The sequence below is a fragment of the Aulonocara sp. 'chitande type north' Nkhata Bay genome, linkage group LG18, assembly GCF_057382095.1.
Source record: "Aulonocara sp. 'chitande type north' Nkhata Bay isolate Kocher_YH1m ecotype deep benthic linkage group LG18, A_spYH_male_GT1.1, whole genome shotgun sequence".
Classification (NCBI taxonomy): Eukaryota; Metazoa; Chordata; class Actinopteri; order Cichliformes; family Cichlidae; genus Aulonocara; species Aulonocara sp. 'chitande type north' Nkhata Bay.
In genome coordinates this window covers 19,343,729-19,360,045 of record NC_141361.1, presented here as the reverse complement: position 1 = coordinate 19,360,045, position 16,317 = coordinate 19,343,729, and the positions used below count along the sequence as shown (strand labels likewise).

The following is a 16,317-nucleotide window of genomic DNA, read 5'->3' as shown; positions in this document are numbered from 1 at the left end:
TTAGCTGTGAGGTGCTAAAGCTGTCATAATATAAGGCTTAATTTTTCGGTTGCTATTACAGATAATTAGTGAATCCTGTGGACAGAAATACAAAATATGTACAACAGGTATTAAAAAAAAAAAACTAAACAAACAAAAAAACCAAACAAAAGAAACAAGCTGTGAGACAAAGCAATTCAAAGCTAACAAGTTCTTGATAAATGAAAGTAATGCTGGTCTGGCACCAATAGTGATCCACCCTAAAAGCCATGTTTATTTCAAATGAATAAACACAATCATAATTTGTATTGAAAGTGGATAAACAATCCAAAACTGTCACAGAGGCTAATGAACTGCTCGTCCTGAGTATCTTTTTCTCTAAATTGTATCCACCACTGGGAGCCAATGACACCAACAATGCCACAAAATATTCTTTGAACTCATACATATGTTCCTCAAAGTACCACATAGTCTATAAAATGCTTGTTTCTTATTTAAAAAATAGAGACTAAGTCCTTTTCTTCTGAGGTGTACAAGAGAAAGTCTTTCCGTAAAATACATGATTTTGTTTTCAATCTTACTTAGAATAACTGCAGTTAGTTTCTCTAATTTGCATGAGTATTTTGCTCATCGAAAACTTTAATGAACAAGTTAAATTATCTTCCAGAGTTGTGTTGATTCTTTAGTTAAGTCAGATGTAGGTGGGAAATCTTTAATCTTCTTTGGAAAATAGTGACTAACAAATAAAACCGAGTCTTGCACCCTTAGTGTGGTTATCAGACTGGCAAAACAATATAGTAATCTCACCCAGTTGACTAACCCTCGCGGTCATGTGAATGGTTAGGATGAGAAGGAAAGAGTGAGGAGGGGGAAAGGGACAAGAACAGTAAAGACACACAATTACAATTCCTTTGCTTTGGTTTCGCTTGGTTTGGCTCAATCACCCAACCTAGCCTTCCTGTCCAAAGTCCTCTGTGAACTTTTTCAGTTTCTCCAGGTCTTGTTCGTTAACTGTTGGCTTCGTGTTGGACTGAGACCTCAACATATCAGCCTGAAAACAGGGTGGGGAAAAAGGAAAAGAAAAAATAAAGATTTGAACATGTTCCAATGCGGAAATGGGTGGAAAAATTTAGGGTTTTCATATTCCTACCATGGATACCACAGGTTCCAACAGCTTCTCCCCAGGGACTTCCATCCATGTCATTTCAATTGCGTTTGGATCACCCGGTGAGCAAGGAGTCAGGAGGTCATCTATAGTAACTTTGGGGTCATCTCTTGATGGACCTCGTACCTTATTCAAATTAAATATTTAATTACAACATTCACAGCATACTACAGTTTAGAATTAAACAGACATTTTGAAAGGCATACCCGTTTGAAGTGGGTTGCTGACTGGACCTTTCGAACAGGCTGCATTAGAGCATCTCTGACAATAATGCTGATATCTGCTCCTGAGTATCCGTCTGTCTTCTTGCCCAGAGTGTTAAAGTCAGATTCGTTGAGACTGTTGGGAGTGGAGCCCAGATGGAGCTTGAACATGAAGGCGCGGGCGTGCTCTTCAGGCAGTGGGATATAGATTCTCTTCTCAAATCTGTGATGGTTTTATTTGACCTCAGTGAGCACACAGGCGAATGACAGCAGAACAGCAACTATAAATGACTAATAATGATTACCTCCTTCTGATGGCTGAGTCTAGAGTCCACGGAATGTTTGTTGCGCCGAGAACCAGGATGCCTTCATTGTCATTTCCAACTCCTGTACAAAAACACAATCAGTGCAAATTAAATATGAGCTTCTCTTACTGTCAAACACCTCCTACTAAAAATCTGCAATCACATAAGATTTCTATTACAGGCCAGCCAAAGAGCAAAGAAGTGGATGTTTAGATACCTCATAGGTTAGAGACATAACATCTGTGCAGCTGGATCAAATTAGCTGGAGTTTAAATCCAGATTCAGAGCAGATTATGGAAAATTTGTACTAAATGACTTCTAAATTAGACCAGATTGAATTACACTGTTCATATTTCTGTGAACACGCTTTATGCAGCCATCCAGGATTAAATGGGAAATCTAATATTTCTTAGTAATTACTCTTACCTAAAAGGTAACTTAGCTTTATTATTTATTTTAAGCTATAAAAGAGGGATGTATGGGGTATGATTTTATTTCATTTTTAAGTTCAGTGTTCAGTAACCTAAATATTTTGAATGCTTATAAGTACCTTATAGTCATATAACAACAATTTACATACATTTGGTTATCCCATCATGGTGTCAGTAAAATTTTAAAATACAGAAAGATACTGAAATAGAAAAGTCACTTTATGGCACAAATATTTCATTACTGAAAAAAAAAATTCCACATTCATTTCTCTTATTATTTATACATAATTAGTAATCACCCTTACCTTGCATCTGAACCAGAAACTCTGTCTTAATACGGCGAGCAGCTTCACTCTCATTCTCACTTCTGGACCCGCACAGCGAGTCAATCTCATCAATAAAGATGATAGAAGGTTTATGCTCTCTTGCGAGGCTGAAAAGGTTTTTCACCAACCTGGGAAGCAAAAGGAAAGCTTTTAAGGAAATGAAATGGCAGCCAGAGCTGGCTGCAGGATAGTTTTGTATATTATATTCCAATATTGCACATTATATGTTAGAAAGTAAAATCATATGGTTAATTTGTGCTTCTGTGAATTGCTGCTCACTTTTCACTTTCTCCCAGCCACTTTGAGACGAGGTCCGATGAGGAGATTGAGAAGAAGGTTGAGTTGTTTGCCTCTGTGGCGACTGCTTTAGCCAGGTAAGACTTTCCAGTACCTGGAGGGCCAAAGAGCAAGATGCCCCTCCATGGAGTTCGCTTTCCTGTCAGTCAAGCAAAGAGGTAATTTAATCTAAATTAGTATGACCACAACATCACTTACTACACTCTGACACACAACTATTTCTTCTATCATTTAAGAACCACACAGTGAAGTGGGTTCTTATTCACAGAGATTTACCTGTGAAAAGGTGCGGGAATTTGATTGGAAGTATAACGGCTTCTTTCAGCGCCTCCTTGGCTCCTTCTAAACCAGCAACATCATTCCATTTAACATTTGGTTTCTCCATAACAATTGCACCTGGGAAAAGATAAACAGTACATTACTGACAAGCCTTATATTTAAACTAATAAACATGCAAAAATATACATACTATACAGAGTGGTTTAACATAGAAGCACGCAACACCAGAAGGTTGAAGCCATCAGGTTTCAGTGGTCTTTATATTGATTTATATTAATATAAAGATTTAAGAAATGTTACAAACCTGAGAGTTGATTTTGGAACTTCTTTTTCTCTGGATCATCACCCTCGTCACTTTCATTTCTGGAGACAAAAACATATTTTATCTTGATTTTCCAATCATATGACATTAACAGCATCACATGAGCTGATTTGCTCTACTGCCCCGCCCAGTAACACACCCTTTGTCATCAGATTGCGACTCTTTGACAGGCTTAGCAGGGGCCTTATCTTTCTTCTTGAGATACTCTTTCAGCTTTTCTGCTCTGTCCAAGTATTCTGCACATTTTGCCCGGATGCTCTGTTTTGCTTTGTCACCCTGGGCTTCATCTGTCAGAAATCAGCACACACACAATATACATTACAAAACAAAACAAAAACAAACCAACAAAAATTATTGTACAACCTTTTTGCTTTAAAACGAAACCCTTCTTTTAGTACTTTTAAAATTATACAACTATTATCATTATTCTTACTATCAAAGTGTACAAAACGGCCCACGGTTTTTTTAAGTCACATGAAGTCATCTGTCATCTGACCCACAAAAACGTACAGGTATCAATGACTATTATCAAACTATGATTTCTGTCATTATCACACATGTGCCATTGTGCTGTCTCATGCCTCACATTTCACCACATGAAGGAAGTACTGAACAGCAGCCTGGTATAGGCGTAAAGCCTCCTCGTAGTTCTGGGCTTTATCCTCCTGAGCCGCCTTGCTGGCAAGATCGATGGCTTTCTAAAATAACAAAGGACAATGTCAGTTCAGTTGAAACTCGCGGCTGTTCAAAAGAATAAAGAGCAGACAACCTACAAGTCATGTCTTTGGATTATGAGACACATATAGATAATCAAAATAAACATCAAGACAAGACAAGGACAAGTACCAGCACATAAAGTTGGAACTTTAACTGAGTAAGGAAATAATGATAATAATATTAAAACAATCTACTAAATGTCCCCTAAAGCTCACGTTAGTAAAATATAAAGTGGTCGTAATCTACTGTAAAGCTTCACCTGTGCAGTGAGGTGACACCGCGCGCACACACAAACACACAGTCAACGCTTTCTTTCACTTCCTTTTTGTGAGTTTATCTATAAAGAGCAACTTCAGCAGAATTTACATGTTCAGAGAACAACCCAGAATACCCCATTTTGCTCTTTAAATTTGATATCTTTTCTGAAGCCATTTAAAAGTAGCTAGCAGCGTTAAGCTGATTAGGTATCTTGTAGTCCAGTTGTTAGCAACTCAGTAATATTATGAGGCTTCCGGCACAATTCAGCTGAAAAAAAACAAAACAGAAACGAAAAAACCCCCAAACGGAATCTTTGTAATACACATGGACCATAGTATCAGGTTTGAGTGGTCAGTATCTTACTTACTACAACACTGGCGTCTTGTGGGATAAGCTAGCCAAGTATGCTAATTAGCAGCTAATGTTACTAATGTTGTGTTTTTTAACACCGATGGAAAGGTTGAAACCAAGCGCAAACCTTAAAAACTAGCCCCGAAGTGTTTCTTACTAGCACCTAGTACACTGTAGCCAATTTATTTCAACGTTTAAACAACTTTTATGGCGTTTTTTTTAAAGCTATTTTTTAGCCTCCTCTAGGGTTGGTCCCCCAACTTACCTGTAAATTGTTGTTGGCAGCCATAACGGCGGATCACTTGCCCAGTAATCAAAGCGAACGTAACACCACGCGAGTAAACTATTTTTTAAACACTCTACTTAAGAAATCAGCTACACGCGTAGACTGTAAACACGCAAACGAGGTTTCAAGCTGACTTCTTTTGGTGTTTTCGTATCTCTGAACGCTCCCTTCTCAGAGCCGAGGAAGATACTTCCGCATTGAAAAGTCGATACTCGCGTGCACGAAATGTAATGACGTCAAGACGTAGCCTCCACACAGTCATCGTAAACACAGGTCATAGATGCAGTTCAGTAACTGTCACCATTCAATGCTGCCCTTTTTTTCTAAAACAAAAAACTGCGCTTGTCCTAACTATTTCAGCCCCGTAATTCTCTTCATTATGGTCACTCCCAATGAAAATCTTAACATTTTCAGCTCAGCCTCCTGCCTTTTTGTCGATGACAACACTTCCAAACATACATCATAGCAGTTTTTATATTTTTCTGTAAACCTTCTCTGTTGCTGTTATTGCTATCCTTGTCTTACAAATCACTCTAATCTCCACCCTCTTCACCCTGCCTGCACTCTCTTTTTCACCTCTCTTGAGCACTGTTTGTTGCTTTGAATGGCTGACCCAAGGTATTTGACTCTTCCTGACTTAACTTACTCCACTCCTTGTATTTTAAGACCTATAAAGTGAAGACTGGGTATGGATGAACTTTTTCATGCCTCTATAAATTTTGTGTTGCTGTCATGTGGTGTGTGTGTGTGTGTGGTTTGTCCTCTTTATATTATTATTATTATTTTTAGTTTACAACAAATAAATGTCCCTTGAAGTTTTGAAATGATAGGCAGGACTCTCACACTGCCCCACCCCACTAATTTTTTCATGATCCATTTGTACAGGGAATATTTTGTACTGTCATATCTGTAATGACCTCTTTATTCACTAGGTACTCCTGTAGTTCTTCCGCTCTGTCCAAGTACTGTTTACATTTATCTCTTATCTTCTGGTTGCCATCTTTACCTTGAGGTTCACCTGAAAGAAGAAAACAACAATGAAACAATGGTTTCAGCAAACACACAAAGATTTTCTCATCACACATCACAACTAAAAAATGTGTTGGCCTAAAACTATGTAGCTGTTTATGTTTCAGCCAAATTCAGCCAAGAGTTGAGTGTATTCCTTCACTGATGTCCAATAGTGCAGCCGCCTTCAGAGTGAAGGGACGGCGTATACTGTAATATTTCAGATAACAGTAGGGTGATATTAGCTGCGTGATATTAGTCACAATGGTGACGCACGTTTCAGAATGTGGAGAAAGTACTTGACAGCATGTTGGTAAGAGCGGATGGCCTCCTCATAGTTTCCAGCCTCGTCCTCCTCTGAGGCCTTCTGTGCTACGGCAATAGCTTTCTGAAACGACAGGACATGGATCAATAGTTCAGACCTTGTGTTTCTATTACATCCACCAGCATAGTTCATTCATGAACCTTAACAGGTCATAACACCAAAGTGTTCTATGAAGTATCCTGATGTTTCACTATCTGAAGTCAGAAACATGGATTATGAAGGAACACTAACAATAATAAAAACATTGAGGCTTTGAGCTAGTGCATAAATCGGGCTGTTCCAAAGCTGAGTAAAGGGAAAGGAAAATATAATTAAATTCTGATACTTTTAAATGTGAAAATCCAAAAAAGTTCATGGCTTTTAAAGATGACCTACCTGTATTTACCCATCTTATAATAAATTTGGTAATCAATATGCATGCACCATTTATGAAGTAATGAGCCATCAGGTTCACACTGCAGATAGACACCCTGAGAGCTCCCTTCATAACCTTGGTCTGAATTTTCTATTGGAATGAACTTCCATGCATTATTATCATTCTGTAGCTGGAAATGTTTCTTGAATTTATAGAAGTGTTTTCAATTTTGTGTTTCCTGTTCAAAACTGCCAGTGAAAATCAGTCAAGACTGTTGCTGTTATCTGCCAATCTTTAAAAGACTGTACTGTCTTTCATCTGTGTGAACAGACTGAACCTTACAATGTAAAACTATGTGGAAAATTAGCAGAGGCTATTGTGTGCCATCCACCTCTAGCTACCCATTCGTGTATTATGAAAAGCAATATACACTCAATGGACACTTTATTAAGTACACATTGCTAGTAAAGGGTTGGACCTCCTTTTGCCTCCATAGCTGTTCTTATTCTTCATGGCACGGATTCAACAAGGTGCTGGAAACATTCCTCTGAGACTTTGGTTCATAATAACGGGATTGTGTTACACAGTTACTGCAGATTTGTCAGCTGTACATTTATGATTCAAATTGGCCATTCCACCCTACACTAAAGGTGCACTACTGGATTAAGGTCTGGTGACTGTGCAGGCCATTTAAGTACAGAGAAGTCATTGTCATGTTCAAGAAACCAGTCTGAAACGATCTGAGCTTTGTGACAAAGTGCATTATTCTGTGGACATAAAGGGATCGACATGGTCAGCAGCAATACTGGAGCTTAAATGATGCTCAGTTGATACAAAGTGTTGTAGAAACATATCACACACCAATATATCACCATTACCAGCTAGAACTGTTGATACAAGGAAGGACAGATCCATACTTTAATTTTATTTATACCAAATTCTGACCCTACCACCTGAATGGCAGAGAATACGGATACTCAGACTGGGAAACATTTTTCCAATCTTCTTTTGTCCAGTTATGGTGAACACATGAGAATTAGAATCAGTTTCCCTGTTCTTAGCTGACAGGGGTCGAACCTGATGTTGTCTTCTGCTGGTGTAGCCCATTTGCTTCAAGGTTAGACATGTCTTGTGTATTCAGAGAGGCTCTTCTGCGTACCTTGGCTGTAACAAATGCTTATTTGGATTACTGTTGCTGTCCTATCTATGAAAAGCAGTCTGGCCATCAACAAGGTGTTTTTTCCCCTGTGTGGTAAATCCCACTAAATACTCTGACCAACGAGTCTGCCTCCAACATCTACGCCGTGTTCAGAGTTGCGTAAATCACATTTCTTCCTTATTCTGATGCCCAGTTTGAACATTGCTGTGTCAAAAAGTGATATCAGATGCTTTTATGTGCTATGCATTTTCTTTTATGGTTAACTAGACTGCAGTTAACAAGATTTATCAGGTGGTTATATATAAAACAAAGAAATGACCTGTTTTGTAAGTATCTTTATGGGTCTGCTTTATTGTACATATGTTATCATACAGAGGTGGGACCAAGTCATTGTCTTGCAAGTCTCAAGTAAGTCTCAAGTCTTTATCCTCAAGTCTCAAGTCAAGTCTCAAGTAATGTCAGGCAAGTCAGAGTCGAGTCTCAAGTCACTGGTGTAAAAGTCCGAGTCAAGTCACAAGTCTGAAATTTTGAATTTCAAGTCCTTTCGAGTCTTTAAAAAAAAAAAAAAAAGAAAAAAGTATGTTGCAGTTATGCTAAATGTAAATATTAGACCATGTAATTTTAAAATCTGTGTTTTTCTCAACACATGACAAAATAGTGAACTTAGAAAATATACACAAATTGTGAAATTGCACCTCTTTAAAATGCAGCTCAATTAAACCTAGCTCCAAGAATAATTTTCACCGACAGTTCTGAGATACGCTGCATGTTATTCTTGGATGCGGTTGTAGGACCAGCTTTAAAATCGCATGACAAAAATATCATACACATTAAAAAAAACTGTATCACCAACGTAGCCTGGACAACATTTGCTAGTTAGATGAAGTCAGCTATCTCATCTTAGCATATTTATTTCAATTCAATTCAATTCAATCTTTTTTTTTTTTTTTATAAATTTTATTTTCAGTCACAGCAGCATGTTAACAACAAAACATTGAACATACAGTAGTTTGCTGTTCAGTATTTACAATACCCCAAAAGATAACAGAAATAGAGAAGGAAAAAACAAACAAACAAACCAAAGAAACCCCTACAAAACAACAAAAAACAAACAAACAACAACAAACAAATAGAAAAATAAAATGTATAAGGGACATTCAGCGTACAGTTAGCTATGATAGCGATATAGATATGGTATCTGGTCATGATAAGGTGGTCATTTTAAATGTTTCCATGTACATCAAGAATGGCTGCCATGCCCTAAGAAATTTGGTGGTTGAACCTGCCAGTGTATATCTCATCTTTTCTAAATGTAAAAACCTCATGAGCTCCGCAAGCCACTGTTCATGTGTGGGAGGAGCTTCCTGCTTCCATCTTAAAAGTATAAGGCGCCTTGCGATAAGTGAAGCAAAGGCAATAGAATTCGAATAGCATTTTGGCAAAGTGATGTCTTGAGGTATCACCCCAAAGATAGCCGTTAGAGCAGAAGGCTCATATTTAAGGTTATACATCTCTGACAGAGTGTTAAATATAGACACCCAATAGGTATGAAGATTGGGGCATGTCCAAAAGGTATGAAGGAGCGAACCTGTTTCTGCTTTACATCTGTTACACAGAGGGTCAGCTCCTGGATAGAACTTGGCTAACTTTTCCTTGGAGATATGTAATCGGTGTAGGACCTTAAATTGAAGGAGCCCATGCCTGGCACATATCGAAGAAGAGTGTACCCTCTGGAGAAAAGATTGCCAGAGCTCATCTGTTATAGTCATCCCAAGGTCTTTCTCCCACTGTGCTTTAAGGATGAAGAGAGAAGGAGATTGAAGATCTAATAGTATAGCATAGATTTCTTTAATCGCCCCTCTCTTATGAACGTTTATATTAATAATTTTATCCAAAGAAGTTTCCTCAGGTAGTTCCGGAAATGAAGGAAATCGACTCGTTACAAAGTGACGAATTTGTAAATAGCGGAAAAAATGTTGCCGAGGAACATTAAACTGCTTCAGGAGCTGCGTGAATGAGGCAAAAATCCCATCTACAAAAAGGTCTTTGATATTTCTAAGGCCATTACTTTCCCATATTTTAAAGGCAGAGTCCATCATGGAGGGTGGGAACATATGGTTTGAGCAGATAGGTGCTTTAATTGACATTAAGTGTAACCCCAACCTTTTCCTACATTGCACCCAGATTCTGAGCGAGTCATACAACAAAGGGTTACGTTTATAGGTGTATAGTTCTAATGGGAGAGCTGAACTCAACAAAGCTGATAGGCAAATTTTGCCACAATTGGATGACTCAATTTGGAGCCAAGCTGGAGTCTCTGTAGTAACATTACTCATCCAGTACAGCATATTACGAATATTTGCTGCCCAATAATAAGACTGAAAGTTTGGCAAGGCTAATCCACCCATTGGCCTAGTCCTCTGCATGAAATCTTTACGAATTCGTGGACTTTTGCCATTCCAAATAAATGCAGAGATATGCTTATTCAGTGTTATAAAATACTTATTGGGTAAGTAGCATGGGATACATTGAAATAAGTAAAGGAACTTGGGAAGTATGTTCATTTTGATAGAATTGACGCGGCCAATTAATGACAGTGGTAAATTGTTCCACCTCTGAAGATCTGTCTCAGTATTTTTAAGCAGCGGGACAAAGTTTCTTTCATAAAGATCTTTGTATGAGTGGGTAACCTTAACCCCCAGATAGGTCACATACCCTGATTTAACGCTAAATTGAAAACCTGAAAATGAAATCTTTCTGGCTATAGAGTTGACACAGAGAAGTTCACTTTTATGCAGATTTAACTTGTAACCTGAAATATTACCAAAACATTCAAAAATGCCAAGAGCACGGGGAAGAGAGCATAAAGGCTCTGACATATACAGCAGGAGGTCGTCAGCATATAAGGATATTTTGTGCTCCTGGTCACCTCTGAAGATGCCCTTAATGCAACTGTCAGCTCGCAGTTTAATCGCCAGTGGTTCAATTGATAATGCAAAAAGAAGAGGGGATAAGGGACAACCTTGTCTTGTACCACGGAGAAGTGGGAAATAAGAAGAGAATAACGAATTTGTTCTAACACGTGCCATAGGTGAGGAGTAAAGTAACTGAATCCATGAAATGAAATTAGGGCCAAATCCAAATTTATGCAGAGTATAAAACAGATAATCCCACTCCACCCGGTCAAATGCCTTCTCAGCATCGAGTAATAAGGCAATTTCAGGGGTTGTAGTTGACTTGGTGTGTAATATGTTCAAAAACCTGCGCAGGTTGAAAAAACCATGCCTACCCTTCACGAAACCTGTCTGATCTGGAGAAATTAACAATGGTAGATGTTGCTCTAGCCTGAGAGCAAGTGTTTTTGACAGTATTTTTAAATCTACATTTAAGAGTGATATAGGACGATATGATGAACACTCTAATGGATCTTTATAATTCAATTCAATCTTAATTGGCAGACTTCATGTCCATAAAAACAAGACAAAAAAAAAAAAAAAAAAAACACACACACACACAACACTCCCCCCCCCCCCCCCCCCCCAACACAAGGTATACACCATTAAATATATATATGTATATAAATAAGTATCTAAAACATTTGTAAAAACATAAAACCATAATATACATAAAACACAATTACTTAAAATAAATCAATAAATACACAAACACTTCTGAGACTGGATGAGTAACGGGAACCACTCACTGTCGGATCTGTGAGTGCTAAAATTATACTGTTACTCGAACCATCCAGTCGTTCTCTAAAATTGAACATTAGCTTCCTTAAAAGTGCTTTAAAAGTCCAAACACCCACAGCTACAAACATCTGGCTGGCACTACCACTTCTAGGTATCCTGCAAAGGATTCTCATCGCATCATTATATGCAACATGCAGCTTCTGCATGCTACATTGTTTGTAGGATGACCACAAGGGGGCAGTATATAGCGGTGTGCAATACGCTTTAAACAAAGCCACTTTAACTGGAAGTGAACAAAAGCTGAATTTGCGTGCAATAGTATTTGCCTGCACATAGAGCTTACACCGTTGTCTGTATATGTCATCATCATCATTCATTTGCTCAGTAATAAAGTGACCGAGGTATTTCACCTTTTTATGAACTTCAAGAGTTTTTTGTGCCAGTTTAAACAAAGGGAAATTTAGCTGTTTATCCTGCTTGGTTCTACATATCAAAACAGCACTTTTAGCAGCATTGTACTCAATGTCATATTGCACACCATATTCAGTACAGACATTAAGAAGATCCTGTAACCCAGCACTGCTTGGACTAAAAACAACCAGGTCATCTGCATACATAAGATGATTTATCAGTGCTTTACCTAATATACACCCAGTGTTACAGGCTCTCAGCTGTATGGACAAATCATCAACATACAAATTAAATAAAATTGGAGACAAAATCCCACCCCGTCTAACACCATTGCTGACACCAAAGGGGGCAGAAATACTGCTTCCCCATTTAACCTGCATGTTCTGATGAGCGTACCAGTAAGAGAGAATCCTCACGATGTACTGAGGAACTCCCCATCTCTTCATTTTATCAAAAAGTTTTCTGTGGTTCACTCGATCAAAAGCCTGAGAGGCATCAATGAAAGACATGAGGACAGATGAATTTTTAGCCCTGTACAAACTGACTATTTCCTTGAGTGCATATATGCACATGTCAGTGCCGTGCTTTGAAGCCAAACTGATTATCCAGAGAAGAGATGAACACACTAACTCTGTCAAACAAGATTCTTTCTAACACCTTAGATAAAATACTGGCTAGTGCAATTGGCCTGTAATTATCCAAACAGCTCACTTTTGCAGCTTTGTCCTTCATAACTGGTACCAGTAAAATACACAGCATTGAGTCTGGTAATATGCCATGAATCATAAACCCAGTGAAACAGAGTGCTAAAAGAGGAGCTAGCCTTACACTAGCATGTTTTAAATGTTCTGCAGTGATGTGATCCAAACCAGAGGATTTATTATCAGACAACCTATGAATGGCTTCATATACTGTCATGGTCTGGTTGGGCACCTGCAGGTCTCAGACAGCGGCTCCTCCTCCTTTAGGCGGAGTCAGGTTGCCCCTCCCTGGCTGACCACCTGTGAGCAATCGTGCCAGCGGTATATCAGACCTGCGCTCTCAACCACTCATCGCCTGAGTATCTGCTATTCCCATGTTAGTTCAGTGGAGCATCCTCAAACCTTGTCTTAACGCCGTGTGATGACTGACCTGTCTTTTCTTGTCCTCAGCGATAGCACCCGGAGTGGAGATCTTGTTCCCCTCGCTCCCGTCCTCCTGGACCTGGGCCGCCAGCTGCTCACACAACGTGGCCTGCCGACCCACTGCTCACCTACCTGCCTGCCTCCCCACGCCTCGACCGCTTCCGGGTTTTCCGCTCCACCTGTCCCCTCCATCTGAAACCAATGCCCCGGCCCCTACCTAGTCCTGTTTCTACCTCCCCGCTGTCCCCGCTGTTCAGCCGTCTCCTAGAGGTGTCTAGGTCGCCCTCATTTTCTCAGACGAATCCTACGCGCCACTAGTGTGGTGGCGTCGCCTTGTGTTTCACCTTTGTTTTCCCTGTGGGCGGAAATAAATCATTTGTTTTCTGTCACCTCGCTTCCGGGTTGGTTTCTGCGCCTGTGTCCATCCCTGTTCCCTCGTGCCGTTGAGCCGTGACATATACTTCATGTGTCCTTACACTTATTGTGTCATTACTCATGTCAAGATTGTCCTCATATGGTTCACTTTTTATACAGTTAAACAACGCACTGTAATGCTGTCTCCATAATGCTGCAATGTTATCTGCCCCAGAAACACCTTCAACAGTTGATGGTAGAGATGGTTTACAGTTATTAAGAGCTTTCACCTCTTTCCAAAAATCTGCCGTATTATTACACAGCATTTTCCTGGCCAAAGAATCTGCTCTTAGCATTTGCTCATTTTTAGTTATAAAGCGAACAGCGTACTTATATCTGGCATTCGCACATTTTTTCTGTTCAAATTCTGGGCCTTGTTTAGGTCTTCCAGCCATGGCCCAACATTTATAAGCTATGCGAGCTTCATCATGGTACATGGATACATGTTCTTTCCAGCCAGGTCTGATGTTAGGTTTCTTATGCTTATATTGTTTATCAAGCAGTGTGCCACTTTTATACAGAGCAGTCACTATATCATCATACATGGAGCAGAGTAAATGTTTATGCACAGCATTCTTACAGTTGACATCTTTGCACAAAATAGCTTCTTTATTTATATGCATATTAATAATCATACGGTTCTTGGAGTGAGTGCATACACTCATGAAGTTTAGTAACTTCCGGTCACTGCAACAAGTCCAGGTACAGTTTACCGACGGATGGGTGCAGGACCTTGAAATGCACCGTGTAGAACGAAAGACCATCGTACGTATCATAAGTTTACCAATCTCACAAATCGTCGTCATAAATACACATTCCTTAACCGTTTATTAATATAACCTTTGAGCTCAACGGTAATTAATTAGCAGTGGAAATAATTTCTGGTTCATCACAGAAATGTAGCAGTGACAACAATACTGTATGCTGTAATCGTACTGGGCAATTAGTGATACAAAAAAACCTGTTTTATCCTGTGAATAAACGTATATGTTTTTGTCAATGTACCATAATAACATAAGCGAAACGCAATATTGTGTCAGGACAATTCACTATTTATGCACAATAAATAAAGGAGCATAGCGCCACAATTTCTGTTCAGCGCCAGACTTGCTTGTAACCTATATCACCAATTATGTTATGAAAATGACGTATTAACTACTAAAAAACACTGACCTTCGTGTAAATGCTTGGAGCAGACTAACCTGTGAGCTGGAGTGTTCTGGGACGTTATATTTTATCTTTGAATGGCTGCAATCCAGACCATCCCTCGCGTCTTTGTTACTTCGGAAACATGGCTCGAACAATTTCTCTTCAACGACGTAATCCGATAACAACCGATCTCTTTACCCGTCGGCTTCCCGTGGCTGTCATGCGACCGGCTATTGCAGTTAATAATACAACAGCTTCTTGACATTTTTGTGTTTCTTTTTATCACTGTGTAACTGATTTTAATTGAAAGCCTGCGTGCGCTAGTACCGCTTGCCACGAGTTCCCAGAATCCTTTGCGGTTCTACCCGTGAATGACGTCACATTTTCAATCTCTATATAATATGCATGTTAAATTTTATATTTGGGGTAAAATATCAAGTCTTTTCAAGTAAACCGGTTCAAGTCCAATTCAAGTCCCAAGTCATTGGTGTAAAAGTCCAAGTCAAGTCACAAGTCTTAGAACATTTTTTCAAGTCAAGTCTAAAGTCATAAAATTAATGACTCGAGTCTGACTCGAGTCCAAGTCATGTGACTCGAGTCCACACCTCTGTTATCATATATTTTAAAATAGCACTGACTAAAAGAGTCTTTACAGAACCATTATATTTTTTGTCATCTCTGCTGCCCTCTTCAGCAGCTCACTCTTAAACATGACTTTTTAGTGTCAGTGAGACTATTTATAAAAGATATATAAAAGTCTCTTTGCCAATAAACTGATTGCAGCTTCTACCTCTTGACAGAAATGTTGGTTGTGGCTCAGAATGACTTCACGAGAGACAGATTTGACATTTGTTCCACAGATTATAAACCAACACGTCATTTACGACCGTTTTAATACAGGCTATCATTTTTTTTTTTTGCACAACACTGCCCCTAAATGCACTGGGTTGCTGCCGTGTGACTGGCTGATACGAGCAATTGAGCAGATTTATCTAATGAAGTGGTCGGTGAGGGTATTTACTGCCGTCATCAGATTTAACAAACAGTAGAAAAATACATTATTAAAACTAGTTAGTTCACTGATTATAATTAACCCTGACTAAAACACCTCGTTACTTCTTTCACGAACTGCCTCTGAATCTGCCGCGCTCATGTCAACCCTATTTTGCGGGCAGTGATGCAGTTAGCTCTGGAAGTGACCTAATGAGGCACACAAATAGAGAACTTAGAAAACAAAGCACGGATCAAAAAGTATCAACAAAGTCAACCGTGTCAAAACGAAACCTGCAAAACTGCAAACATGAAACACCCTCTGTGATTTCCCTCCAGTATGAGAAGAAGTTGCAAACACGTAAGAAACACGACGTTTTCCAGCCTTAAAGTTGTTGTTTTTTTAACCTACCTGCAGATTTGTTGGCTCCATGAGGAGTCCCGTACGAATTAAAGAAGCACAACAGATTCAACACCCGAAACTCTGTTTCGTTTACTCGACAATGCCAGAAGTTCCTGTTTGCTTGTCACCGCCTTAGCATTCTGACACACGCGTCCAACAAAGTAGCCTTGCCAGTCAGCCAGTCAGAAAGAATGAGAACGATGCGGGACACCCGTCCTGTCACTGAGTCACTGTACTTAATTGTTGTTGTGCTGGTTAAAGTCAATACGTGTTGCTGAATCACTGAATCATTGTCCAGCAGCATGAAAAAGCTGGTTCGGAATTTTATTGTCTGCTTTCACTGAAAAAATTTTTAGGGGTGGCGT

General features: G+C 39.2%; 1 protein-coding gene across 2 annotated transcripts; it reads right to left on the bottom strand.

Moving 5' to 3' along the window:
- Window positions 1-216: 216 nt before the first annotated feature.
- On the bottom strand, window positions 217-16,108 carry vps4b (vacuolar protein sorting 4 homolog B). Of its 2 annotated transcripts, XM_086273570.1 has the most exons (13): window positions 15,962-16,108; window positions 6,204-6,315; window positions 5,837-5,937; window positions 3,894-4,005; window positions 3,447-3,594; window positions 3,290-3,348; window positions 2,983-3,102; window positions 2,689-2,845; window positions 2,389-2,537; window positions 1,653-1,734; window positions 1,351-1,570; window positions 1,130-1,270; window positions 217-1,030 (listed from the first exon to the last, which is right to left on the bottom strand). In XM_086273570.1, exons 1-13 carry the CDS (start codon window positions 15,980-15,982, stop codon window positions 929-931), a joined length of 1,524 nt encoding a protein of 507 aa, XP_086129696.1. In that variant the 5' UTR covers window positions 15,983-16,108; the 3' UTR covers window positions 217-928. The 2 variants fall into 2 exon arrangements, with proteins under 2 accessions (XP_086129696.1, XP_086129697.1); XM_086273571.1 differs by lacking the exons at window positions 5,837-5,937; window positions 6,204-6,315; window positions 15,962-16,108 and adding an exon at window positions 4,899-5,140.
- Window positions 16,109-16,317: the final 209 nt, after the last annotated feature.